Below are 27,706 nucleotides of genomic sequence, written 5' to 3'. Positions count from 1 at the left end.
TTATAAGGTAAATAAAAAGGCCAGTTTATCACCTTTCACTCTCCTCATCTGTAAGTGTCTATGATCTGGGGGATCCAGATTCATGATTTTTTAATTCCTGGGGTTAGAAACACATCAATAGCATAAACTCTAAGGAATCATGCCAATATCAATGGAGTTTCTTCAGATTAGTACAACTACGATATCAAAAGCTCAGTCATTTTGTTCAAAAACACTTTCGTGAACCATCTATTTTCCTACTGGAAATTTTCCACTCTCCCGTTGTTTTAAAATCTAGTGGAGTTAAGATGGCTTTTATCCCTAAATGTGCTCTTACTTATGCCTTAAATAATTTTTCTGTTCCATCCTGGTGTTTTATAGGAAGAAAACTAGTATTATATATGAATTACAGAATAAAGTGCCTCCTACAAAAGACATCACTCTATTAGGAACAGATTTTAAGTGGCATATTCACTATGCATTTGATTTTCATTTACAGTATGCGCTCTATACCCAGTACGCTGCCTGTATCAGTTTTTGTTTTCATAACCTATTCCTGACACCTAACAAGAACTGGGAGTGCTGCTCCAGGATTTGGCAAGAAGGAACAGGTTGTGGATGAGCAGGTTTCTCTGACTCACCTACACGGATCAACAAGGAAAAATAAAAGGGAGAGGGTGGAGATTGCAAAGGGAAAAGGGGGGGGGGGGAGGGGGAGTGACGTGTTCCTTTGGATGCGGTGTGTAATGCAGCTGGCAGACTGCCTGCTCATGGTGCCACAGAGTTCCAGACATGCCAGTCCAGCTGACTCAGCTCTTTGGAAGAAGGAAAGGGAAGGGAGAAATTTCACAAACCTTTTTGATATCCGAGGGATGAGGATTGCTAGGCTCTCCTCAAGGATCTTCGAACCCATCTTTCACACCAGGGACTCAAGCAGTATCCCCAGAGAGGTACTAGAGAGATGCTCACTCGATAACCTTGTACAGAACTGCTTATGCTCGTATCAAATCATGCCTCTGTGGTTGTTGGAAAATTCAGCAGCACAGCTTCATCCCACAAACCAGAAATGTCAGGCCTTTCCTAGCCAAGGCTAGCTGCTCTCAGACAAGCCACTGTCTCCAAGGAGACGAGCAAAATGCATGCACATGAAGGGTATCGAAGTGAGAGAGTCTATGGCCCATGTCGCTTTTCTATATAAAAATTTCATCATCAGATTCTCAGCAGTGTATCCTTTGCATGTGATTTATTTTCTAGGAAGAGCTTGAAACCCTTAAGTAGTCTGGGCTCTGCCTACCTGTGAGACCAGCTCTATCCCACAATACAGTACCGTGCCGTAAGCAGCTCAGAACAGCCCCGGTCCTGTTCAGCTGTGGGGAGACTGTACTGTCCTAGACTTCCACTCCAAGCTGAAGAGGCAGAAGGAAGCACCTATTTCCCAGCAAAAGGAACAGAAACACAGGCTAATCCCCAGACTGTCAAAGCCCTTAATTCTCACCAAAATCAAGCAGACCTCAGTGCTTTTGAAGATAAGAGCCACGGTGAACTGGCCCCAAAATCAGCATTAGGATGAGCTTGTCTTAATTTTCCGATCAGGATCCTCACCACGGGCCCTCGACTGTCTCAGAGCACGAGAGCATTCATGCCTGTCTCGCTGGAAAGGAGGAAAATGACATGTGCTTGGGGAGCACGTTTCCCCATCCTTAATACAGAGTAGCTGGCTCTCTGGGCAGGAGGAGTCTCAGGGCAGCAGCATCATCCCGAGGAACTCTGTTGCCTGACATGGAAAATCCTGCTGAATTACACTGCCCCACTGATCCCTCACAGTGCTTCCCACAGAGGTACAGTGACTCTTGCATATTTAATACAAAAAGAACAAACAACCTTTAAGTAGAGGCTTCTCCAAAAGCGAGTGCTTTGCAGCTTACAGATAACTGTGTGGTTGGGGAGCGTCCCAGCCAGGTGCTCTTTGTCAAAGTTTCAATAAGCAGGGCCTCAACAGCATTTCTCCAGCTTCAGGAATGAAGATAGAGATCTTGACTCTCTTGCAAGGCACGGAGGGAACTTGGGGCACCCTGTCTGAAATCAACACAGCACAGTTATGCAAAACGTGTGCAACTGGCATCTCTTGTGTAATCCTGGCTGTAATCAACCTCTAACCACTCCAGAAAGGAAGGAGGGGCAGAGGGTGGAGAAAGTTCACACTTAGATCAAATAAAAAATGGGAAAATATCCAGAGAGCTTTAGTCAGGTAAAAACACAGTTCCCTCTCATGGGAAACCTCCAGGACAAGTTTCCTTGAACTTCACGCAGGGTTATAAATAGGAGGAGAGTCACACAGAGTTCAGTACAGGTTCACTGTAAAAAAATCTAGACATTCTCATTTTCCTTCTTGAATGATATCCATCAATATCTTAGCTGTAAGCCAGTTCATAATTACAGGTTGCTGAGAGCTTGGGAGAATGTATCAGTAGCAGCTTTCTGAAGCTCTGCTATGGCGTGGTGTTAACTGGGTTATTTTTCTCCCCTTTAGTTTCTCTTGGCTTCCTTTCCAGATGGCAAAAAAACCTCTCTTACACTTTAAAGCACTCATACATTATCAGAGATGTCAGCGGCGGTTCTCCATTTCGCACTGCCCCATAAAACAACTCTGAGATAGCAGTGAAAGATGGCCTCAGACCGCCATTTGATTCCAAGCTCAAACTTTCTCAAGCTGAAAGGTTTCACAAACTCCTTCAAGAATTGACAAAGGCCAGCTCCAAATGCTGGATCTCCTTTCCTCAGAGGCAATACGCAAACACTTTTTGCCCTTAAAAATAATTTTCTCAGGGGGAAAAAAAGCCCCACAACTTTTTTCATCCTTAGAGCTGCTGTGGTTTTTGCTGCTCAAACAGAGTACATGCAAGAAGTGGTCTTGATTTTGCTGAGACGTGGCTTCATCAAGTCAAAACCATGTTCTCATCTCAAATGCACGAGAAAGCTTTCAGTCACCTCTTGGATCTCTGTTCTGCAGCTACCCACTGCAGCTACCTCAGAAGGCTGCCTCTGGAGCAGGAGGACTCCTGATGCGTTCCTCAAGCTTATTCTAATGCAATGAGACACCCAGGTCCCAGAGACGGTCTGGTGCATGGCTGTGCAACGTCTGTGTTTACAGCTGCACCTTAAATTCTGGGTTTGTACATACATACGCCAACTCGAGCATAAAAATATTGGATTTGTGAAACAATCCCTGAGGACAAGGAAAACAAGGCCAAAAGAGACCCCCATAGCTTGAACTTAAAGGAGCAAAGGACTACATATCTTTAAATACCTAAGCTACTAGACCCTCACCTGCCAGCCTGTCCATAGTAATTCTGGTGCAGAAAGACAAGTAATTCACATGAAGCTACCTTGGTGCTTAGGTACCTGAATTTGCAAATTGGGTCTTATATAGTTTTTTTCCTATTTCATTTTCCCATCACTGAAAAATGGATAACAACAAGGCAACAACACATACCCACTTCACACAGACTTTGGGCTGATGAAATAGATAGGGTTCATAAAAGAAACAAGACGCAAAAATTGCAGGCTAAGTAGTAAGTCCTTTAGCATTGTTAATAATCACCTTACTATTGTGCCTAAGATAATCATGCCGGTATCGGTATAATACCTCAGTGGTTATGGTAACAATACAAAGTTATTATTCCTTCCACTTTGTAATTATCTCATTTCACTATTGCACAAAGGCTAAGTAAAACTAAGGAGATAATATGCAATGCTATGCAGCAGGGGCACCAGCAGCACTGGAATACTCTGCTACGTACTTACGTGACCTTCATTGCAGCAATATGCGTGTGCCTTGCAATCATTTCTGCATCCTGCCCTCTCACCATCATGACAAGGTTGAGAAGTGCTCTTTATTTTGATTTCACTGACAGGCAACTGAGGTAGAGATGAGGTTAAGAGGTCTGCATCTCTACTGGCCCGTGTTTCCAAAGTGTAAAATGACTTCGTAATTTAGGTCCCTCATAAATGAATGAATAAGAGTAGCAAAAAATTCAAAATTAGTAATAAAAAAAAGAGATGAAAGGATTGGAAGATAAAGACAGACTATAACAGAATCAATGCCAGATGTACGACTACAGCCTATCACAGTGTAAACTGAGCACAGGAATTACTCGCAGTCACAGAAGACAGTGTTAGGAAGAGCAATAATCTGCAGCAAAAGCAAGGATAGGTTAGGTTAAATATCAGGATGAGAGTCACAGCTAAAAAAAGCAGATGGGAAGTGGAATTGTCTCCCTAGGGAGGCGACAGAAACACAGTCTCTCTGGATGTTTAAAAAACAGGTTAGGCACGCTGTTTAGAAGGACTGCTGCTCTATATGCAGAAGTCTTATCACATTAATCTGCTTTTTTGATGCCTGTGAAATCCCACATATAGTACTGTGACAGAATAAAAGCCCAGAGGAAAAAGAAAGTCAGTGTCTCGTTTGCTCCTCCAAAGCAGGATGGCTAGGTTAAGAACTGGCATCACCCAGCAGTGGAGAAGTGTCTGTTTTCTCTCCAAATAGCAGCCCAGTAGGGCAGGACCAGGTGCTTCATTCTGGTTGTATATGGCCTGAGGCAACACAAAGAGGGACAGAATCTGGCTGATGATGCCAGGATGTGAATTGCTAATGTGGAGGGGAGACAGAAAACACGCAGAAAACTGGACATCAGCAGTCCCGTCCCAAACACACACTTCTATCTTGGCACAGGCATCCCATGAAGAAGAAAGGAACTGGGCTAAATTAATGAGGGATGATCCCATGTGAATCTTACACCATACTGATGCTGTCTGAACAAGGACCTTGTTACCCCTAAGTACTGCGGTGCCATCTGACCTTCTGGATGAGGTGACAGCAGGTTCAGGAGGTCTGAAGAAAAGGGCAAAGGACACCTTGTCCCCTCCTTGTGAGCACCTTGTTACACTGCAGAACTGAAATCTGCCCTGGGGAACTTACCCTCGTGGTGAAGCTGCAGTACTGGGGCATTAGTACTCCATCTTCTTCCCCATTTTGGGGTGCAGGACTTCCTACCTTAACACAAAACTCTTCCTTGCAAAGGGTCCAGAGACTTAACCTGACACCAAGCACTCAATTCTGCCACCCTGTCTCATTAAGGAGAAGAAACTTGGATAATCAGGGAAAAGAAGGAGATGGTGCAACCTCTCTCCAGACCTGCTCTCCCCCTTCTCTCTGCTGAAGAAAGGAGGACTTGCTGGCAGACCTGCAGGTGACAGAGACATAGCAAGGCCACGTTCCACCGAGACACACAGCAGGAGGTACAAGACTTGTCTCACAGATACCACGATAAATCTTAGCACCTACTAATCTTGCTGTGAACTGATATTTAGAACGAGGATACTCCCACGGTATTGGTGTCTCTCATCCCTAGCAGAGTGGGTGAGTCTTCCTCTATTCAGCCAATTTACAGGCAGCTCCCAAGCACTAAAGGAACAGGGCATCTCCTGCTGACACCAGGGCACCATGAGAAGCAGGGAGCCACACAGCGTCTCTTCCCCTGTCATCTCAATCACACACCCCGGTGAGAAGAAGAAGAAAAAAAAAAAAAAAAGGAAAAAAGCTGATACCCAGTCCTAAGAGAGAGATATTCATGAGGCTGGTACACAATACATCTAACCTTTGCTCGCCAGGACCACTTCTCCTGTTTCTCTGTCTTATCTGTCGGAAAGACATCTCCTGGGTTGAACAGTCAAAAATTGATCCATAACCACCACAGATAAGAGGGAACCTTTATGGAATTTCAAGGCTTTTAAAAGTCCAACAAGCAAAAAGCGAACACTTCTTGCTTTGGGTGGAACCATATCTTTTCACAAGTTCCCTTGAAAACAAAGCCCAAATGTACTTTTTCTGGAAAGATCATGATCCTACAGCATCTTTAAATCAAAGATGGTTTCTCAGTGACAGTTATGCTCTGTAGACAAGGCTTAGCATGAACAAGCTTGCATAGTGAGATAATTCTGAGGACATAAAAGATGATCTTTTCATATCGCTAATACTAATACTTGTCACAGTAGTGCTCTGGAGGTGAAGATGACCCCACCGCTTCAAGGATCAGGTTCAGATGGGGCTTTAGCAAAGCATGGGATACAAGTTGGCTCTACAGAGGATAAAACTTTAAATAAGGATGCCTAGGGGATGAAAGACCTGGCATACCAAACTCCTACCCTTGTACACATTTTGATCTTACCTTCCAAAAATGCACATACAAACAATACCGGAAGCAGAATACCAGAGATTTCAGAGACTCTACAACACAAGAGTGAAGGCCTCTAGGTACTGGAAGCATTAATGAGAAAGCAGAGCTTCTGCAGTATGGTGTACATGCTAATAACAGTTTGGAACCTGGAGTCTGATAAGAAAAACACAAAATGATTTTGTGACGAGGTTAATTCCACTGAGCTTAACTGAAACAGCGTAAGAAAACCTGAGAGGAAGAGCAGCTCTGCCTGATTAAATAGAGCTCTAAGTATCAGATCAACAGAATAAATGCCCACTGGCTCATCACAACTGAGAGAAGATGCTGTTTGCTAACCTATTTGCAGAACTGGGATTTGTATGCAAAATATCCCCTTGCCTCTTCATATACTTGCTTCATTTTTCACAGATAGTGTCCTACTTGTTCACATTTAAGTTTTTTTTTCCCCATTCACAATGTGTTTGAGTCAGTCCAGCTCAGAGTGTAATGTGAATTTCAGGTCCCAAGATTTTTCCAATTATGATGTTCCCATCCTCAAAAACATGGTTACAGAGTAGATACTGGGCTTTTTGAGAGTAGAGATGCTAATAGTGGTAAAAGTCTCTTCAAGATGAAAAAAGCAGTTTAAAACATTGACTCTTCATTATTCTTAATAACCATCCTTGCCACTGTTTCAAAGATTCTCACTGGCTTTTGACAGGCAGGACTTCATACACAGCATTGTGTTTTTCAGCACTGTGCTTGTTCATCCAATTTTTCAGCTGGACTGAGACACTCACAGGTGGAATGACTCTCCCAAACTTGTATTGAGTCAGGCACGTCATCAGAATTAGGAACCAGATTCCTTCTGCCTCTGAGCACAGTCGCGCAGACAGATATCACTTGTCAGTTGTGCTGACAACAGCCATGCAATTGCAAGCATGTAGGACATCTCGAACGGCTCACTACCACACAGAAGGAGCTGAGAAGAAAGTCCTTACGGAGAAGAAGAGATGAGAAAGATAGACTTGCAAACCAAGAAACATAAAAAGAGTTACTAAACTACCTTTCCATGAACGGGGCATTTACCTTTCTAATTATACATGCCTTTTATCTTGCACACTGTATGTAGTTTGCTAAGATTGTGCTTTTGGGAGTTTTTGCCTAAGCCTTTCTTTGCAAAACAAATGCTTCACTGCTTTTCTTTTGCAAATAAAATGATACCATTAGTTCAGTGCTATTGAAGAGCTGGGCAGTAACAAACAATGTGCAGCAGCAATGCAGGAAGACAAGAGGGAGGATAAAGCAAATATTTGCTAAAAGCAGAAAATGGAAAAAAAAATCATTTACTAAAACAGGAAAGAAGTATTTTGGAAGCAAATTTTAAAAAGTATTGTGAGGAAAAGCTTCTGTGACAGGAAAAAATAATGATTTGACTACCTGTTTTTTAGGCAGAAATAAACAGTAACACTGCTTTCATATATGAATAACACTTACATACTCCCACAGTAAGGGAATGTGATTGAAGTTGCCAAGATAAAGACAGAAAAATCAGGAAGTTGCAGAATTAAGGTTGCCTGAGAAGGCTTCATGCGGCCAGTCTGTGTGTATGCATGATGAGACAGTCTTAAAAATCACAAAATAATTTGCCCACAGGACCATCCTTGCTTAGTGCAAAGGATGGATGAATGTTTCTCACTTAATGAAAACCTATTCTGTGTTTTGTTTTCTCCTCAGCAAGTGATCCTATCCCTCATTTACAGCTTACTGCCCAAGCCCTGCTCTGAAAACTAATGCACTAATGTTTTCTATGGGCTCTTCCAGATTGCTCATTATTGCAGCCTTGACTTTTTTTTTAAGAACTATCAAAGCATTTATGTTTACAATAGCATTATGAGGGGAGGGCTGACTTGGCTCCATTTTAAACACAAGAGAAATTCATGTCAAAACATAACCGCTAATTTTATGTGCCCATTTGAGGATGCCTGGCTTTTCAGGGTAAAACAGCGTCAGATTGTACGTCATATCTTTCAAAGTACAGAGGTCAACATCTAGGTGCTTTAACCATCAGACTGATCTGTCAGATCAACTGTCTTCCTTAAAACTTCTGCTTTTTGTTCATTAATCACCTACAGTAGAGTTCATCTTATCTGTTTTGTATCTGCCTTTGTCTAGTTGTGCAATTCTAGAGATGCTGGAGAAGATGGGCATGTCTCAGGGTGAGATAGCAGGTACTCTGTGACTGCCATCAGGAGACGGGCTTTGCCTGGATGTTTTCCTCTTTAAAAACAGCAAAAGCTGTGCAAGGTGAAGCCAATCCCTGCTGGTTTGTCAAGTGCATCGTGCAGGAGGGGGCTACTGACTTTTGCCCCAGCCCTCCTCAGCCTGTTCTTACACTCGCGTCCTGGAAGCCCAGTCAGGCACCTCTCCTGTATTATCTGTGTTGTGGAACTATGGAGTTAATTCTGAAAACAACACCTGAAAGTCCTGTAAGTACCTTGAGGCTCATGCCCACTCTTAGTGTAATTCTGTGCATGAATCTCTCCCCAGGCATTATCCTACTGATGTCCTGAAGGCATCATTATATTCCTGAATTCAAAGAAGCTGCATGTGGGAGGAAAATATAGACGCAAAGTTCATCAGAACCCCATATGTCAGTAAAAGGTAAATAATCGCAGGAGTAAATCACTGCAAGATAAGTCCTTAATTATTTAGGGTCAAATAGCAGCAGTGTTACAGATGTGAAGTAATATTTTGTTAACCACCCATCCTGGGAACACTTCTATAGAAAGACATTATTCTGTACAAGAAAGGAAGGCAAAATGTGGATTGTGATGCTTAGAAACTTTTTCAGATAAACAGGAAATAATATTAAAAAGCATGAACAAAAAATCTATCCAAAGGAAAAGAAAAAAAAAGAAAGAAGCTGTCACAAATTAATTTTTTTTAAGTTAATAGTAGTTTCAGCTATTTCAAATATCTCTGGGATGCTTCTGCTAATTTATGTTTGCAATTACATTTCCTTATTTTTTCACCTTTCCTGTCTTACTGTATGAAAACCCTGCACTAAGCACAGGAAAAATTGACTAACTGGCAGTAGCGAGAGGGTGTAACTAAGTGGTGACACAAACAGAGTGCTTTCAAATTCACAGATCAAACTAGCTGGGAGGAAAAAAAAAGATATAAAAAAATTCTTCAATTCCTTTCTTGCATACTCTGCCTTCCATAAAAACCAAGTTGTTTAAAACCTTATTGGGAAGGAAAAAAGAGTGGGTTTTTTTGATTAATAGCACTCTCTTTTTTAAGGAGGAAACGGACATACAACATAAAAAAGGAAATTGGTCTTGCATTTATGAAATCATGTGCCAGATTCTCAGCTGGTGCAAAATAGCAGTACTTTCCTTGCTTACGGGATGTAATTCCTATCTATATCAGCTGAGGATCTGATCTAAAGAGCTTTCCTCTTATAAATACAAAAACATATTCAGACTCACCTCAATTTAGACATTAAGTGTACCAGATTGAAACTGCATTGAAGTCTCATATTTCAAAATAGTTTTCAACCTCTTCTTTCTATATTTTATCTGATATCCTCTTTTATAGTCAGAAATATAAGTCAGAAGACGTAAACATTCAATGAAGTTTACTAGATTTGCTATACCTCCAAGGTCTACTTACGGACTTTGATATGTGCTTTATTAAAGCAGAAAGTGCTTGCATAGTACGCTGATACAAAACTGTTTAAAATCTCTAGGGAACATCTACCCATCTTCTCCATGAACCAGGTTCACACATGTATGCATAAACCAACCAAGCTTGCCTGTATGACAGGGACAGAAAGACACCTTAACTTCCATGTTCACGTTCAGATTGGCACTTCACCATCGTGTAGGTGGGTGCTAGGTTTTAGGGCAGTATCTCAGGTTTTTAACTCTTCATCTGTGAGTGCTACTCTAAGAATTGTCTTGGAGAGTGTTGTGGGAGCACTTGTCTGTTCCTGCTGGCCCTCTGCTGAAAACTGTAGTAGCTGACTGCTTAGAGGGGTGACACTTACTCCACTGAAAACAAAACATAAAATTACAAATTGAGCACAGCTGAACACACCTATGTCAGTTAGGGAAGGAGCTCCAGGGGAACTTGTGTGCCTAAGCAGCTTAGGTGCGTTCTGAAAATCCCACACCTTTACATTTCATCCTCATGCAAAAAGCAGAAACATCAGCCATGTACTTTTCACACAGAAAGAACAAACAATTTCTATCAATGGCTGTATCTAGGTAACAAAATCTATATTCATATTATGAAAACAATCTTCAACCACATGTTCATGTTTTGTAATGTGGGCTATTTAATGTCACAACTCCCTTTTTTATTTTAATTGTGAATATTTTTATCGTGTTTTCTTTTTTACTAAATTTCAAGTTGAAACTATGGTTATGGTCAGATGTGTGAAAATTACAACTCACAGTTCCACAGACGTTTTCCCTTCTGACTTTCAGATCAAATACTCTCAGCTGACAACTCTCAAGCAATTCTCTCTTAGCCTAGTCCCACACTTGCACTCCCTTGGAAGCTCATGCTTTCTGTCAGCAGTACGTTTGCATCAATACAACCTCCTGCGCACTTCAAAGTCTATCTGGAGAAGCTTACTAGCTTATCCTTTCCGATTCTTGGAAATGTCAAGGTAACTTTGTATCCTAAGACCAACCTGCTCAAAAACAGAAACCTCTACTGAAGTGAGGCTGACCCTGTAGAAGAAATGTGTATAAAGAGTCGGGAAGCCCCATGATTACATTTTCACATGCAGAGTTTCTGTCTGCGGCTGCACTTCAACCACGGTGTTTCAGTAGTCACACATTTGCTAACACCTCGAAAAAGTTCATCTGTAATGCTGTCACTTGTAACCAATCCAATTATCTCTGCTCATTCAACAATGAAAAACACAGTCTCCTATAAATGGCCTGGACACAGAAGTTGAACATTCGAGGAGATAAAAAATGCAGCAAGTTAAGATCTTACTCAAGAGTCCTACAAAAATGAGTAAGTGGGCAGAACGCGGCCCCTTGGTGTAGCATACAGGGACTAGAAACTCATCTGATCTCGATCATCAGGGCTAACAACGCGACTACTAACATGCAGTTATGTGACAGGTATTTCTTTAGAACATATCAAGAAACAATATCAAGTAGACTTGATATAGACATGATACTATCAAGTAGCAAGGCAAGACAAACTCAATCTCTCTTTGACACCTTCTGCTCTAGGGTGAGTACTGCGGCTGCCATGGATTAAGACTTTACAGCGAGATGTAACTGAATCAAAAATGCAATTAGGAGTATTTTGAAAGATGAACAAGTATGAACTCCACCAGCATATGGCATTTATTAGATGAAGAAATGGGTATGAACTGCAAAGCAAGCTTCCAGGAGCACACAGTTATTCTTTGCAATCTTTGGAATTTCAGAGCCACTTTGCGGCTGAGAGTGTCAACACAATCTGCCAGCGAAGCCTGGATACACCCAAGGAGACATTCAAAGGGAAATGTGACAGCATCAGCAGAGGAGCTCAGTTACATAAAAGGAGAGGTGTGGCTAAACCACAACTTTTCTGATGCACATCAAGGCTTTCCCAAAGTTCAGAGCTGTGCTATCTGAAGAGGATGGTACAGACCCAGAGCCACCAGGAACACAGTTATGTTCTCAATCTACTTCATTTGAACAGTAATGACAAAAGAAAAAACAAGAGGGAAGAGAAGACAAGGCGGGCTCACCAGAGTGTGTCCTGAGGTGTCCTGTGAGGGCATCCCTCCGTCGGCAGGCATAGCTGCAGAAGGGACATTTGAACGGTTTCTCCCCAGAGTGCAACTTGATGTGCCTCAGCAGGTTCCCCTTCTGGGTAAAAGAAGCTCCACATTGGTTACAGTGGAAGGGGCGTTCACCTGGAAGATAAATAGAAGGGAAAGACTGTCAAGAAACATCAGAAGATGCATGGAGCCCGTTCTCCCTCTCTTTGTAACACTGCTGTCTTACATAGGTACGGTCCCCACCACCACCATCACATGGCACTTGCTAAAGTCAAAGGCCGTTTCTTTTGCACAAGGTGCAAAGCCTCCAATAGTGATTTGGAGCTCTTTCCTTCTGCAGTATCAGCTTGAGGTGATTAACGCAGCCTGATTTTCATAAAGTTCTCCACCTTGGAGGTTTTAGCCTTCATAAAAAATGAGCTCTGCTCAAAATTTAAATCCATAACCGTGCTTTTGTGGTATTTATCTCTATGGTTTTGCACTTATTTTTACTATAGGTGCAATCCATATGAGTATTTAGAACTGATCATAACAATTGGACTTGGACAGATGTTAGGGTCTTTGCTTCAAACCAAATCTTTTGCTTACATTATACTTTAATCGAAATCCCTTTTTGAAGGTTGCTTTGCATTGCTAGAGTGGTATGGAGAGAATCGATGCAAGTAAGGATCAGGCCCACAAGCTTTGGGCAGTAGCAAACACTGAGAAAAATCTTATGCCATTAAACTATGAAATAAGCAAATTTGTGCTCTAAGTAAAACTAATTGAAGACTTGTTTGATGGGGAAAAAAAAAAATTAACAGAAACTCTACATCCTACCCTCTCCCTTCACCCCATGCATTCACACACACACATGCAAAACTTATTTTGATGTTAATCCTTCATATTTGCTCTGGACAGTGGGGAATGGGTCCATAACAACAAACATCACATATTTTTTTATTATTATTATTTAGCGGAAAAGCCCTGACAAATTCATACAGGTTTCGTGAAATATTATCAAAACCATACTCTATGTCAACATTTGTTGAGGACAGACAGTCTGTTCCAGCATTCATGGACAGGCAGTCAGCTCTAATCACCTACTTATGTCCCATGAGTACAGTGCAAATCAATAGGGCACAAGCATATACTCGTGCTGGCCACTTGCCTAAGCGCTTTACTGCAGCTGGGCTCTAGATGCTGAAATGTTTTCACCAACTAGGACCCCAGTTCAACAAGGTCTTGAACATCAGATTTCAGATGTAAGTGGTCTCATTCATTTTTTCAGCGTATCACCTGTTACGGAGCCTTGGTCAATGCCTGATGGGACTTTCTGAGGTTGAATTCACTGACCTGAAGCACAGTTCTAGAGAAAAACGAACATGTTCTCTGATCTGTCACATCTCTCCAAAGCCTTTTTCAATTGCTTTAAAATGATTACTCCCTTGCTGCACAAAATTAATGCTATGTTTTTATCAAAGTAGTTCATGCATCTAGTGTAAAGTCCAACATATGTCTGTTGATTCAAATGGAAAGAGAGGGAGAAAGAGAGCTCTTACAGATGTCCACTAGCAATTCTTGCTTCAGTGGTTTAAATCACTGCCAGCATTACAGTCCTACCAGGAGGGCAGCAGAAGGCAGGTGTGCCATATATATATGCCATACCTCTGCAACTTCACTTCACGTGTGTGAGCTGGAAATTACATCTGAAACCACTGCAGATGCACTGAAGAAGACACTAAGGTTCCTACAGTCTTGCCAAGAACATTATGGAGTAATGATAAAAATCAGGGCATAAAGCTCATCTTCCAATACACTGAACACGAGCTCATTGGAATTGATAAAGAATTTGTGGTTTCCCTTTTAAACTCCCACACTATACTTAAAGGATCTGATTAGTCATTATCTTCTTTTATATCATTTCAAAATATCCATAACAGAGATATGCAGTAGAAAAATATGTGTTTTTTTTTCTTTTTTGTTTTGCTTTCGCTGTCTGAGAAAACAGGCAAAACCCCTTCCTTTGACACATTTCTCAGTATTCAGGAATGATAGCTTCAGTTTCAGGATGACAACATTAAAGAAGGTAGTGAGTTTCTTACCAAGTCTTAAGTCTTTCCTTTTACTCCTGCTGTATTTAAAACTATGCAGTTAATATGTTTTATCCACTACATCACCTGCTTATCTTTGATATTCTGGAGGCCACATATGAGCAGGTATTATTCCTCGATAAACTGGCAGCTGAAGAGATGCTGAAAGCCTTTGGTCAGAAATTCAAATAATCCCTGCACTAAAGTTCAGTGGCAAAGATGACATGAAAACACTCACCACAAAGTCACCAACAGTCTGTTCCTCTCTTGCAACAGATAGAACCTGCTACAATAGCACATTTTACCTTAAATAACCTTTGTATCTATTTAAAGCCAGCATGAATTCATTTTTCCTACTGGCTTAAATCCGCGTAAATAACTGCTTTGATCTGTTTATTATACTTTTGTCCAATCATTTGATTCCTGCTCCTTGTTTAAGCTGCAGGCTTGTAGGATGGCCATTAATTTTAGTCACACCTTCGCACTATTGATTAGCAGCTTCTACATTTAGCACAGCTGATCTGAGAGACCATTATCCAATAGAAGGGTGCACAAAAAAAGTAAAGACTGAAAAATAAGAAGATTTTGATGTTTTTCCAAGAACTCTGCTGCCTGATGCCCACTCCAGATACTAGCAAACCAGCCTTTTTTATCACTTCAGTGCCTTGAGAAGACTGTTTTCCAATTATTTCTCCTGCTCTCTTTTCCCGGTAGGTTTGTAAGCAGTTCTCCAGTATTATTATTTCCTAATAACAAAATAAAAACCTTGACACCCTTATTCATTTCCCTTACACTTCCGTGAAAAGTAAAAGTTTTTATTCATAGGCTGAAATTAATCACACTTCAAACTAATGATCCACTCATGAAAAGTCTTTACCTAAATACATTTCTTCTCTACATGGCAGTCCCTGTCTGTGTTTAAAACATTTTCCTGTCTTTAGGGGTGATGGCAGCACAGACATACCAGAAACGATAGTCCTATTAAACAAATGGCATACACGACTACAAAAGGCTACTGATAATAAGCATGCTGTGTATTTCACAATTATAGCTATCTATGTATTTACTCTTTGACTCTATAAACTTATACTGATTTATTAAAATAACAACTCCTTATAAGAAGGACACGTACTGAAATGTGACTAAGCAAGCTCTTTGCTTTTCAACACTGGAAACTATGTGACTGCAAAATATTTTTAGTCTACTTTTAAGTATCAAAACTTTTCTTTATTTTAGAGCTAAACCGGGGCAGAAAAACCTCAAACCTTAGTGATTTAAAAAAAAAAAAAAAAAAGTTTCTGAGTGGAGAGAGGGGGAGGAACAGCTAACCAAACAAAAAAGATGTTTCTTTTCAACTCCAGATTTAAGACCTAAAGCCAGACAAAACCAAGAATGCCTAAAAAGCCTTGTTCTCCAGCGCAGGGAATTTAACTATCTAAAGTTACTTCAGGAATGGACAAGGCAAGGTAAGCCGGAGCTGCAAAGTATTACCTTTCGTAAAGTCTTAGTAAAAGGGGCTTACACCAGGGAACAGGCCTGATAATTAATTAAATAAATAAATCAATCCATGGGGGTTTATCATTTACAGTTAAATAAAGTATTAATTAAAAGGTATGATTTCAAATATTTACCTCTAAATTACAGTAAAATACTGCTGAAACTTCACAGTTCATTGTTTAACATGCATCCATTACAGCTATATCTCCTCCAGGAAAAATAATGAAATATTACTGCTCTTTAGCTACACCAGTATCTAAAGTACACAAGGTAACTTGCTGTTGTGTAAACAAATACTGAGATGAAAGGTGAAGTGGACCAATGGAGTCAGGGTTATTAGCAAGACACAGTCCTTTCATAAGTACCTTTAATATATGGCAGCTGGCTGAAGACTTCATCGCACAAGCTATGAACGCTGTCTAGCTGATACAACCTGAAACCAGGCGAATAAACTGATTAACTTCCTACTAATAGCTTTCATATTTTACCATGTATATGTCAAATGTTATTTCAAAAAGCAAACCAACTCCTTTTTCTGCTTAATTGAAAGCTTCGCTGCACAATAACTCTCCTTTACCGCCTCAGCACAGAAGTGCTGCGCAGAACTTTCAGTATGAGTTATCCTTCTTCAAATCTCATACTGGTGCAAAATACATCAGTGATATTTTCTGTATCAAAACAGAAATTTAACTGATGACAAAGAGCCTGCAGACCTCACAACCAAGGAGACTTAGATTTTCATAACCCTTGGCTGGTAACTTTTGTCCCTTTGAAATCAAATGGAGCAACTCACAAAATAATACATAATAATGTTCTCGTTAACAGTGAGGCCTGGTTATTTCTACAGTAGTGCTCAGGTCCCTTCCTGGGAATGTTTTAATGACTCTTTTTAAAAAAAATGCTCATTTTAAAGTCTCTTCACAATAACAAGAAAAGCCAGGATAGAGTCCTTCTAAATGTAAGAACCAGGTCCAATGAGACTACATTTAACATCTGCCTGGTTAAATGTATATCTAAGATCTCAGCCTTTTTTGTTTGGCACATACTTTTGATATGCAAAGGACAGCTTAGGTACTTCTCAAACAGGGTTTTTTTTTAACCTCTTAATGCAAAATTACTGTGCCCGTGCTGCCATCAGAAAGTATTTGCTCGTAATAATAATATTTTCACCCTTCGGTAGTAGGCTTTTTGTTAATATTCAGTCAAAATGAAACATGTCTCCTGATTCATCAGATGCTGCAACTGCTCTGATTCTGCTCTGACCCAGGAGCACAAATGAAATACTAGCTGCCCTACCAACACACTGACAGGCAGTGAGTTGCAGCCTGCCTGCACCCAAGCAAAATATAGAGCAGCAGACTTTGCTCCATTTCTGTATTTGTTATTCTGGGGACTGTCTAGTCTGCATACCTACTTACTGTTCTATCAGATTCACTTAACAGGCTGCACATCACTTGAAATCAGTGATTTTACTAGGGTTTTTTGTTGGGAAAAACCTACTTCCAGATAGGTCAATTTATTATAAAACAGTAGTGACAAATCTCTCATGAAAAATTCCTAGGAAATGCTCGGTGATTTCCAAGTGTCCTCTGTGCACAAATTTATGATCGTATTCTTAAGAGAGAAAAATCCTTTAAGTGAACTGGTAAAAATATCAGAAGAGTTTAGCTACTCAGTACTGTGAGTAAAACACATCCTTATACAGAGAGCAATTTTAAAAACCTAAGCTCTCCTTCCTTATGCTTAAGTAGAAAATGAGACTTTTATTAGAGTTAGGAACCTAAGCAGAAAATATCACATTTAGAAATTTGGACCTACAATTTTTGATTCAGTGCCAAATCGATTCCTATTGCAAGAGGTAGGAGCCTGCACTAGGTTACAAATTAAACCAAATAAAACCTTTCTACTAGAAGAATAAGACAGGCAGTCCAATGGAGTTAACTGTAATTTGTTAATACAACCACTTGTTTAAATTTGTTCCTGGTTAGCTCTTTGGGCATAAAAGTCTTTTGTACTGAACAGCACAATTGGGTTTTTTCTCATTTATTAATTGCGGCCCGAAAACTTGAACTCTGCATGAAGAAAAAAAATTAAATAGCATTCAGAGTTCCAGTGTTGCATATGTTCAATTATAACGCTATGGATGCTAAAGCAGAACTTGAAGATTTCCCTCATGTTTGATTGAACTATCATAACATATCTCATTTCACTCACTTTATGGTACTAAAATGCACGTGGAGTGCAAGCAAAGATCTGAGACCCTCCTGTGGTTAGCACCCCAAAAAAGCCTAAAGATAACCTATCAGCAGCCCAAAGTGAGAATGGGGCAAGACTGCTGTCCCCGCTGCCTTCTGCGTCATGCCCTGTAACCCAGGAACCTGGCTTTGCTGTGCCACTGTCCTGCTGCATCCACACAGAGAATGCATTTAAGCTCTGGGTGTTTTTAAAACAATGAGGATGATCCCAATCCTCCCTTAGAAATAAAAAGTGTTTCAGAATCCAGCAGTGGACTAGATAAAGGACTGGATGTTATGGTGGAGAAAAATCACAATTCACAGTGCAAGGGAGAACAACACGTGGACCTCGCAGATCACAGAGGCAGCAGCATGGCTGTACCAGCAAATAGTTTCTGTTTTGCCAAAAGTGAGGAGTGAGGAAATTTTAATTCAGGCCCACTAGCAGAAAGCCTTATCTTCTTCCTCTCCCCTTCCCTCAGCGTCCCCAAGCACAAGCCCGTGGAGTATCCAGTGGCAATATTATGTGACCAGTCATCTCCTGCAGTAACAAAAAACTCTGATAAAGATGCTGCAACTCAGGGCATGTGCTGTGGAATATGAAATTTGGACCAAAAGAAGATAGTATGGGAAAGGCGGAAAATAAATCAAACCTGACACATGCTATTTTTCTGACACAAGGGCATGACATGTGAGGGAGAGGCTGGGGGGGGGGTGTTTATCCCCCTCACTGAAGCAGGGAGTGCATCACACTTAATTCCCACATTGAGCATTTTATTTATTTTCTGTCAGCAATGACAAATAAATAGAAAAGCCTTCTCCTGATGGCCATGGAGATTACAAAAACACTTCACCTGAATTATCAGTGTTTCAGAGAAATGTTGTGTTCAGCGGTATCAGATAAGCAATGCCAAGGGCTCTGTGACAGAGGTGCCATGGACCAAAGCATCGCTTGCACCATACGCACGAGGCAGTGCTCATGCGGATCCAAAGGATGAATGGGAAATCCCTGGCTCGGTGTATCACAGGCAGAGGCAACTGCAGGCATCCGAGGAAATGGATGCTCTAGCACATGAGGATGAGAGATGGGACACTGAGCTCATCTACTCTGGCCTCATCCACGGCACAGATTATTTTTCCCGTCCCTGTATCTGTTTGACTGAACTACCATAACGTGGCAGGGGAAGACAACTGCTCCTCAGGAACAGATGAATAATGGCTGGAGAAAACTGTGCCCCTTTACGTGCATAACGCAGCCAAAGCCATATGGCACAGCTTCTCGCAAAGCCTGGGTCCCCAGTGTAAGGAAAGCCACACTCTCGTCCCAGCATACATGCAAATTACAGTCTCTACTACGGACCACAGCATTTTCTGTGATTTACATAGAATGCTGACAGGTTTTTTGGGAAGGGAAAAGGACTTTAGTTTTTGCCAATGCAAACAACTGGCCAGACCATGCTTTGGTTGTGTACAGATAAAGGGAAGAGTAAGGCGGGATTCAGCTCCCAAAACATACTTAAATTGGCTTTGAGAGGTAAGGATTTACATGCCAGTTGCATTAGCTGATAAAGAATATCATCCGTTTCCACTCATTAGGGACAACCTCCCTTCCCTCCACCATTCTCCCTTGGGCTGCAAAACCAGACTACACACAGGTCAGGGCTCATTCCAGAGCTGGGGCCAGCCCACTGCACCCGGCTGCCGAGGAAATGGCAATATATTTTAAAATACTGCACTTTAAAAGATAGATACCAGTATGTTAAAAATATTCCTTAAAATCAAGGATGTGGAAATCTAAGCAAACTTCTCCTTCTGTTGTGGACAGTGAAGTAGCAGCATGTATTAAAAAACAAACAAACAAAGCGTGTGTGGGGGGAAATCCCCCGCAAAATTTGCCAACTGGTTTACTGAGAGTAAACAGAGTAGGGCACTGAGCTGCACATTAAAAGGAATGCCATTTCTGTATGCTTGAAATCATCTGTATAGAGCAATACATCACAGCTCCTCTGCTCAGATGGGAAAAGAGTCAGAGCTCTATGAGGAAACAGCAGTAGCCCGAAGGAAAAAGCTAGGTTATGCAATTCCTACCCATGCACCTGCATACAGCTGTCTTGCCTGCACGCAGATCAGATTTTGTTCTGTTCGCTTTGAATTTGCATGTCTTCTTTAACATGAAAAAGGCAGCTTGTCTGTATTTAAAAGATGCATTAGCTATTCAGTATCTCAAAAAATGCAGACCATTTAATTAAGTACCTAAATGTAAATTTAGCAGGTCTAATTTAGCTGCTCAAGTTCAAATAAGTGGACTCCGATGCACCTACAATACATATGCTCAGATACGTGCAAGTGCTGATGAAAACTTTTAGGGAAGTTGAAAGCTGGGGACTCAGTCTGTTACACTCTCTATTCTCTCTCCCTTTCCTAATAATAGCATGTCAAATTGTTAATCAAGATTTTGTTTCTCCAGCTAATGCTTTTCCCCTGTCGTAATTGCTGTCTAAAATCATGACTGCATTATAAATGATACTGCAATGTTTTGCATTATACATTTATGTTAAGTTATTATCAATACAACTTATATACAGGGCATTAACTATGTAATATATATTTATTATTCCTCTGTACAGAAATTGTATTGATTTCTTTCCCATCAAGAGCACACTACTTGACTGCAAACTACCAGGTTTACAAAGGGATTACACAAAGTCTTTCTTACTCTACCTTAAAACCCCACTTTTCTTTTTATATCCTAGCAGATATCTCACAGTCAGTGTGAGTCTCTCACCCCATCAAATAATAGCAGAGAAAGATAAAAAACAAAGTATCTTTCATTTTGTCCAGAAAATATGAAGAACAAACACCCACTGAGGCTCCAACACAGAAACCTGTGCTTAACCTTAATAAGATTTAAGTGTGTATCTTAAGCATATATTGTAGCACTTCAGGTGACTTACATGTGCTTAAATCTCACAAAAGTTAAGCACAAGCTTAAGTGCTTTTTTAAATCAAAGGCTCTGCCAGGTAGACCTCTGCAAGACTGGAGAGCATTGTCTTCCAGCACCATCTGTACTTTTATCCTGTTGGAAGTAACTGTCACTCCCACCTGAGGAGCAGCAGAGGCAAGTGAGTACCAGCTTCTTGGGCACCCCAGTTTGTCATATTAGCCAAAATTCCTCTGAAATTCCCTGTTTTGAACTCGAGGCCTCATCTTTCAAGCTCCAAAGGCCCGCTCAATCAGCATATTGCAAAGGTTTTGTCTGCCTCTTGAATTCTCAAATCCATAAGCCTGGTAAGCTGTTTTGGTCTCCAAACAGCAGTAGTACTAACAGTAATAAAAATAAATGATAGGAGAGTGCAAGCATTGAAAGGTGTCACAAAAATGATATCTGGATGGTGAGGGGGAGCCAAGGCGCTAGCCCACAAGAGCGGTTCAGGTGAGGTTTCCCTGATGGAGCTGTCACGTGATGAGCAGCAAGCCCACCCTGGCATCAAGATCGCTAGGGAAGGTGTGTCCCCTGCAGGGTTTGCTAATCCCAGGTTTGCCAGGCCTCCGGCATCACGCCCAGCCACTTGCAAACTAGGTGTGAGATCCCCAGGAAGCTGCTAGTGTTGCCTACCTGTGAGCACCTCCAAGGGAAGACCATCTAAGACCCACCTTAAAGGCTCAAAAGCCTTGCACATGCACACACACACATGAACGCACACACACACATGAACACACACCCCCACCCCTCCATGCCAGAGAATGTCAGTAAAAAAAGGCCATTTCCAGACTTCTGTGTTTTTTTAAGAACGAAAGGCTGGAAATCAATGTCAAGGAAGCACCATGCTTGCCAGAAACACAGCATCACCAGAATTTGGGGAGCAGGGGGAGAACCAAAACAACACAGCCCGTCTTTCCCCTCCCCAGCCTCCTGGTACCCCATGAATGAAAAGGGAAGAGAGAAGAGTTGTCAGGTAATATCAACATCAGACGCCACAGGCAGTCATCAGATTTTCTTTCAGCTGCTTACCAGTGTGGCTCCTTTTATGTACCATTAGCACATTGGGCCCAATGCAAACCATGCCACAGACGTCACATTTCAGTTTACCATTCGGAAGCCGGATTCCTCCCTCGCTCGATAACTCCTGGATCTTTCTGTTATCCGCCATCTCGTTACTCTCAGTGAGGGGCTCTTCCAGGCTGCTTCCTTCATCATGAGCCCTGATCTCATCTTCCTGACTCAGGGGCTTCCTGTCACATTCCTCATCACTTTGCATTTCTAGCTTTACTGAATTTGCTGAAATAAGAAAAAAAATTTTTAAAAAATAATTAAAAACGTGTATTTTCTAAGTTCCCAATCACTAATATCATGATAAATTTCTACTGTTATCAATATTAAAGCACAGCCTTGAAGCTCAAACCAACATGAGGGCCTCACAGTGGTGATGGCACCACAAGTTACAACTGCATCTTTCTTCAAGGCTTTGTGGTTGTGTGTTTTTTTTTTTAAATTCCTAATTTCTATCCCTACTTTACAGCTTAGAAACTAAGGCACGGCGTGCCCCAGAGACCTACCAAAAGTTGCAGAGATGCAGCAGGCTTAAGAAGTAACCTTCTACTTCTCAGCTTGAAACACAGGAGCCCCCTTTCCTTTCAAGGAGCCCAAGTCACAAAAGCAAAGGACAGAGCTGCTTCCTCCAGGTCTCTCTCCTGCCTAGTGCACCAAGATGCAGGGTTTCCAAAGACAGGACACTGCACCACCACAGCTCGCTGAAGCAAGCACCCTTCACAGGCAGGATTGTTCAAAACACAGGGACCTAGTGAAGCCGGGCTTGTGAGCTGTGTCGGTAATCTCCGAATCACCCTGCCTGCACGGGCAGGTTTCCTGATGGAGAGGAGACCAACCTCTGGATGAGCCTCCAGTGCTTTTTTCCTACCATCTTCTGATTCACGTAAATGGGACACTGCCAAGGCAAACAGGTCTGAAGTGAGACCTATGCTGCTGGCTTATTTATATTTGCAAGTGAAACAAGCACAGTTGAAAATCTTTCATATCTACTTGGTTAGACTGACGGGCTCAGCACTGATTTCTGCGATCCTCAGGTCACAGGACAAACCTCCTCTAACTAGCAAGAGCTTGTGGGATCAGCAAATCTTTAAAGAAAATGAATGCATCAAGCTTTTTCACATAGGGGTGTTGGTGCAGGGGTGTTTTAATCACCAGACACCCCCATTTCAATGCCTCAATGGTTGGTCAAAACTGCTGAAAGGCCTGTCCCAGAGTCACACTCTCCATCCACAGTGTCAGCCAGAAGGCAAACCCACGTGTCTGCTTCCCTAAGCCTTGATCCTGCTGAGGGGTTTAAAAGAGGTGATTCAGCCTTCATATCTAAGCAGTCTTTGACCTTTGTACTAAGGCCATTAGCACGAGTGCTGGTGACAGCAGTGGACCCGGAGTGCAACTGTGTGCCCTGGGCCTAGCCGGTATCTCCAAACACCAGCCAGGCATGCTCCAGAGCAGCTGCCCAAGGGGACCCTGTCCAGGAACCCAACGAGAAAGTTAGGGGTAAATGTGTCTGACTACTGTGAGGCATCACAGTTTCAAACAGCAGGCCTGGAAATGTCAGAAGAACAAACCCTACTACTTAGACTTCCTCCTTCATCCTCCTTTCTCCTCGTTCCCCAGAATTTACAGTTAAAGAAAACACAAGGTTCAGAGACTGTTATTGATGTTGCAACTCTAAATCATTGCTGTTACTCCTAGGTAAAGCATAATGAACAGGGCAAAGGCACCAGAGACCAAACAATGGTAAGATGTTACTTTTCAATCATAAAATTGTTGAAACACATCTTCCACCATTCATCAAGGCACTAATAGGAGCTAAGGAATTAAAGTACTATTACGGCAAAGCCCATCCAGAGCAAGGACACGGCCAGATCAGATCACAGCAGACTAGTATCAGCACAGGCACCATCATCGAAATGGTCTGTAACTAGGAAATATTTGAGCACTTCATTTATAGAAGGGAATTGATATTTTTGTTGCCAGAGATGCATTTATTGTTTAAAAAAAGAAACAAATGGCACATACTGAGAACTTGACAATGACCTGGCCCCAGCCAGTTGCCTGGGGGCAGTGTGCAGCTGTGCTGGCCTGGGCACAGGATGGCCATCCCCACCTACACCCAGCATGGTGGAAGAGCACAGTCCCCCGGGGACAGCTCTCTGCTCCACAGTGCTAACCCTGGTACCAACAGCATGCACAGGGAAATATGTGGATGAAAGCAACCTCCTACTGGCCGTGAAAAGATGCCGTAAACTTTATGTAATTGCAAATCATACCCCAAGGACAAGATACATTTCTTAATAGCTTCTTCTGCGAGGCCACCACCACCTCAACAAGGGGAGGAAGAAAGGCAGAAACAGGTTAACAGGAGGCTGTTTGCATGGCAAGCGCGAGGCGGCCTGCCCCACCACGGCAGCAAGAGAAGCAATGGGAAGCCACCCGATGCTTGTGCAGAGCCCAAGGTACAGTGGGTGGCACAGCCATTGCCAGCCTTGTGAGCAGGAGGACGCACCCTCGGTGGAGGGGCTGAGCAGAAGGGAGGAAGAGTGGGAGCTCTGCCAGCTCCACGGGCTGGCAGGGAGAAAGCTAAGGTCCTAGTCCCACCCCCCTGTGGAAAGCACGCGTGGGTGATTTATGGACGGCCCACTTTCAGAGCTAAGGAATGACAGTTCCCTCTAATAATAGCAGCCTTTTGGGGTATTCAGCAAGTCTGAGAATGAAGCCTGAATAAACGGTTTGCTGTCTTCAGGAGCAGGATTTAATACACTTGGCCACACAAGTAGCTAGGGTAGAGGCAGAAATAATGCCCTGCGCTCCTCACCTAAAACCCCGGGTTTCTGCCACAAGCCTGTGCACTCTCCACACACAGTAATGCAGAAAACCAAAAAACCTCATACCAATTGTGTATATTTATAGGTACTCACAAGAGAGATAGAAAGCCTTGTATCTTATGTGTCTTCATACATATATAAATTTTTGTCTCTATTTCTCTGACATGGAATAATAAACACTTGACTGTAATAAGTGCTGAGCACCACGAGTTCCCATTCAAGTCTGTGGACCTCTGCCTGCTCAGCACATATGAAAGCAAGGCTGCAAGAGCTTACAAACTGGAAGATCACTTACTTTATCTTGCCCTAGCATTTCTTTCTGCTGAATGATGGCTTTCATTCAACAAGATAAACAGCACAACAAAACGGAGCGAGCTGTTTGCTGAAATGCAACCTCCCCAAACACACAGTGCTCCACAACTCCTGCAAACGTAGCTCACAAAGCCCAAGTAATTAATGTTGCAGCTTTCATAATATCCTGCATATTATTTTGCTATTTGCTATTCTGCAAAGTTGTGCAGGCTGTTTACTCTTCTTACTTCCATCACCTTCACACACAGAGCACCGTTGTTGCCATTTTCAGAAACCCTCCGCTAGCTCTTGTTGCTGCAGGAAGGTTTCCTTCAGCTGGGACTAGGCGCAGGTCTCCAAGGAGGGGTGCACTGGTGCAGCAGGGATCTCCTCAGCTCGTTGCAAGGGCTTTGCTAATCAGGTCATCTCCACTGCCTTACATCATACTGGTGTATATATTAGGCTTGTGTGGTAGCCTGCATACAAACAGGTGCTTAAACTGCATATAGTTTGTTTTCTCTGTTCTCAGCCAGCCTTTGAAACTACAATAATTTTGTGGCACTGCCTTTGTTTTCACCTACAGTCACAAACTCAGAGAGCATAATGAACTCTGCTGAAAAGAAAAAAGAAATATTCAAGGGATGCTTATGGCTGTCCTGCATCGTACACAAGTCTCCAGATCAAATTTCACCCTGGGTTCCCTTGCCTTTCTTGTTCACACACTTGCTAAAAGTGGCAGGCTCTCTCATTCCTTGGCAAAGCAAAGCATAAATAAGTAAATGGGGAAAAAAATTTAAGTTTTTGGCACTTTTCCTAAAAATCACAGCAAAAGAGATAGCAGGGATAAACTGTAATCCAGCTCGCTGCAAAAGCATGAACTTGAAGTCAAACCATTTCCCTCCAGTTAATACAAGTTCCTTCCACTTTTTCCCAGTCTAGCACAACACCTCGGGGGGGGGGGGGGGGGGAAGACAAGCAGCCACAAAAGCTTCTACCTATGAACACGAAGCTAATGGCACATATTCACCAGACCACACAGCAATGTTTCTTTCTTTTTCTTTTTTTTCAGAGCACCAACCAGCTGATCCTGAATCACACTTTATCCTGAGTGGCCAAATTGAATACAATTATTGTTAATGTCTCATAAGTGCTAATTAAACTGCTGTTTAACAGGGAATTGCATTTTGGCAAGTTTTCAGTACCAAAATATTTCCTTCACCCACAAATTAGTGTAGCTACAAACCAGAAATTGGAAGACCCACCTAAGAAAACTATTCCTTGTATTTCATCCTCTGACATGGAAATTTGTTTCCCTCAAAAGTGAGATCTGGGGGAAAAAAACCCCTCCTGTCTCGCTGAGAGATTTGATTCCCCAGGTGGGGTGTAAATTAAAGCACTGGTCATCTTTTTCTTAAGCAAGCAAGCTAGAGTGCAATTCCCACTACAGAACAAAATTCCTTCTGTCCAACACACCAGGGAGGAAGCAGCAGGACTGTGCATCTCTGTCTCCTCTACTGTCTGCTGTCCTAGCGTTGTTGCTTATTTTATCTGTGGCCTTGGAAAACCAGGCTGGCCACTGTCACCAAGGGTTTGTGGTCTCCAGCTAGAGGTTAGCCTTTCCGGGCAGCAGCCGTGCACCACCAGCCTCTTCCTGCTGCCCCCGGAGCAGCAGAAAAAACAAGCCTGATCCCTCAAGCCTTCCCATGCCTCTTCCCCCATCCCTCTTCTCTTGCCAGCAGGAAACAAAGCTTTGGCCCAGCTTCAGATACTCATCCTTGAGGAGGCAAAATTCAAATCTGCCGCCCCCAAAGAGCCTTGGGGTGGCTCTGTGGGCGAACACAGCGAAGGACATTTGCAGCTAATGCAGACACAACGTGTTCTCTAACCAAACTCATCTGACAGAGGGGGGACAGGTGGTGCATTAGCTCTCCCAGGGTCTGCTGCAGATTCCCTGTCCAGAAGACGATATAATGCAATATTCAAAGCCTGGATAATGGGTCTGTCTTTACCCCAGACGCAAAGAAATTAAGAAATTGTTACTTCCCTCTGGAAAATGAGACCGAGCTCTAACTACCGCAGCACAGTGACAGGCAGCTACAGTACAACCTTCTGCATATTGTCTTGTCAATGGTCAGTGACACCGTCTATTTTAATCATGAACTTCTCCTAGGCAGTGGATTAATGACATTGCTAATTGGCAGCTAAAGACAAATAGAAAATGACCCAGCTTCTCGCATGTTTTGAACCTGGGTACCTAGTTCTTACAGATCGCAAGACTCAGATGTGGAGTATTTCTATACTATTAAATACCCTATTTTTACACTATGAAAAGTGCTCAGTAATAGTGAGTGGAATACATTTAATTTTAAGAACTGGGGTGGCAAACCGACAAACGTTTTGTAAAATGAAAATTACGGGCGGGAGGCAGGAGGGAGAACTCTTCCATCTTGACAGATTTTGAAAATTCAAGGTAAGGAATGTCAGAAGCTGGAAACAATGAGTCCTGACTCTTGTTCAGTCTAAGAGCACTCCGGTACCAAAAAGAGTCCTTAAAGAGGGTGTTTACACCACTTGAGAAGTGTAGCGAGACTTTAATGCATGTTTAAACATACTTTCCTCCTGGAATAGTATAAAGGGGTCTTAGTGAAAAGAAAACTTAATCTTTGAGTTTCTTGTTGCTGGTAGAATTTGGCTTTTAATTAATGAGGCTTTTCAAGTCCATTTTGGCTTAACTG

The 27,706-nt window shown here is 42.1% G+C and overlaps 1 protein-coding gene across 2 annotated transcripts in view; it reads right to left on the bottom strand.

Moving 5' to 3' along the window:
• IKZF2 (IKAROS family zinc finger 2) overlaps nucleotides 1-27,706 on the bottom strand; it is a 112,553-nt gene that overhangs the window by 27,758 nt on the left and 57,089 nt on the right. Inside the window, exons 4-5 of one of the 2 annotated variants that reach the window (XM_076342109.1) lie at nucleotides 21,814-22,080; nucleotides 11,965-12,132 (exon numbers count right to left, since the gene is read on the bottom strand). In XM_076342109.1, the coding sequence (XP_076198224.1) occupies nucleotides 11,965-12,132; nucleotides 21,814-22,080 (435 nt within the window). The remainder of the gene's footprint in view (nucleotides 1-11,964; nucleotides 12,133-21,813; nucleotides 22,081-27,706) is intronic. The other variant, XM_076342110.1, reaches the window with a different exon arrangement.

The sequence above is a fragment of the Aptenodytes patagonicus genome, chromosome 6, assembly GCF_965638725.1.
Source record: "Aptenodytes patagonicus chromosome 6, bAptPat1.pri.cur, whole genome shotgun sequence".
NCBI classification, from domain to species: Eukaryota; Metazoa; Chordata; class Aves; order Sphenisciformes; family Spheniscidae; genus Aptenodytes; species Aptenodytes patagonicus.
This window is presented reverse-complemented; position numbering and strand designations above follow the sequence as displayed.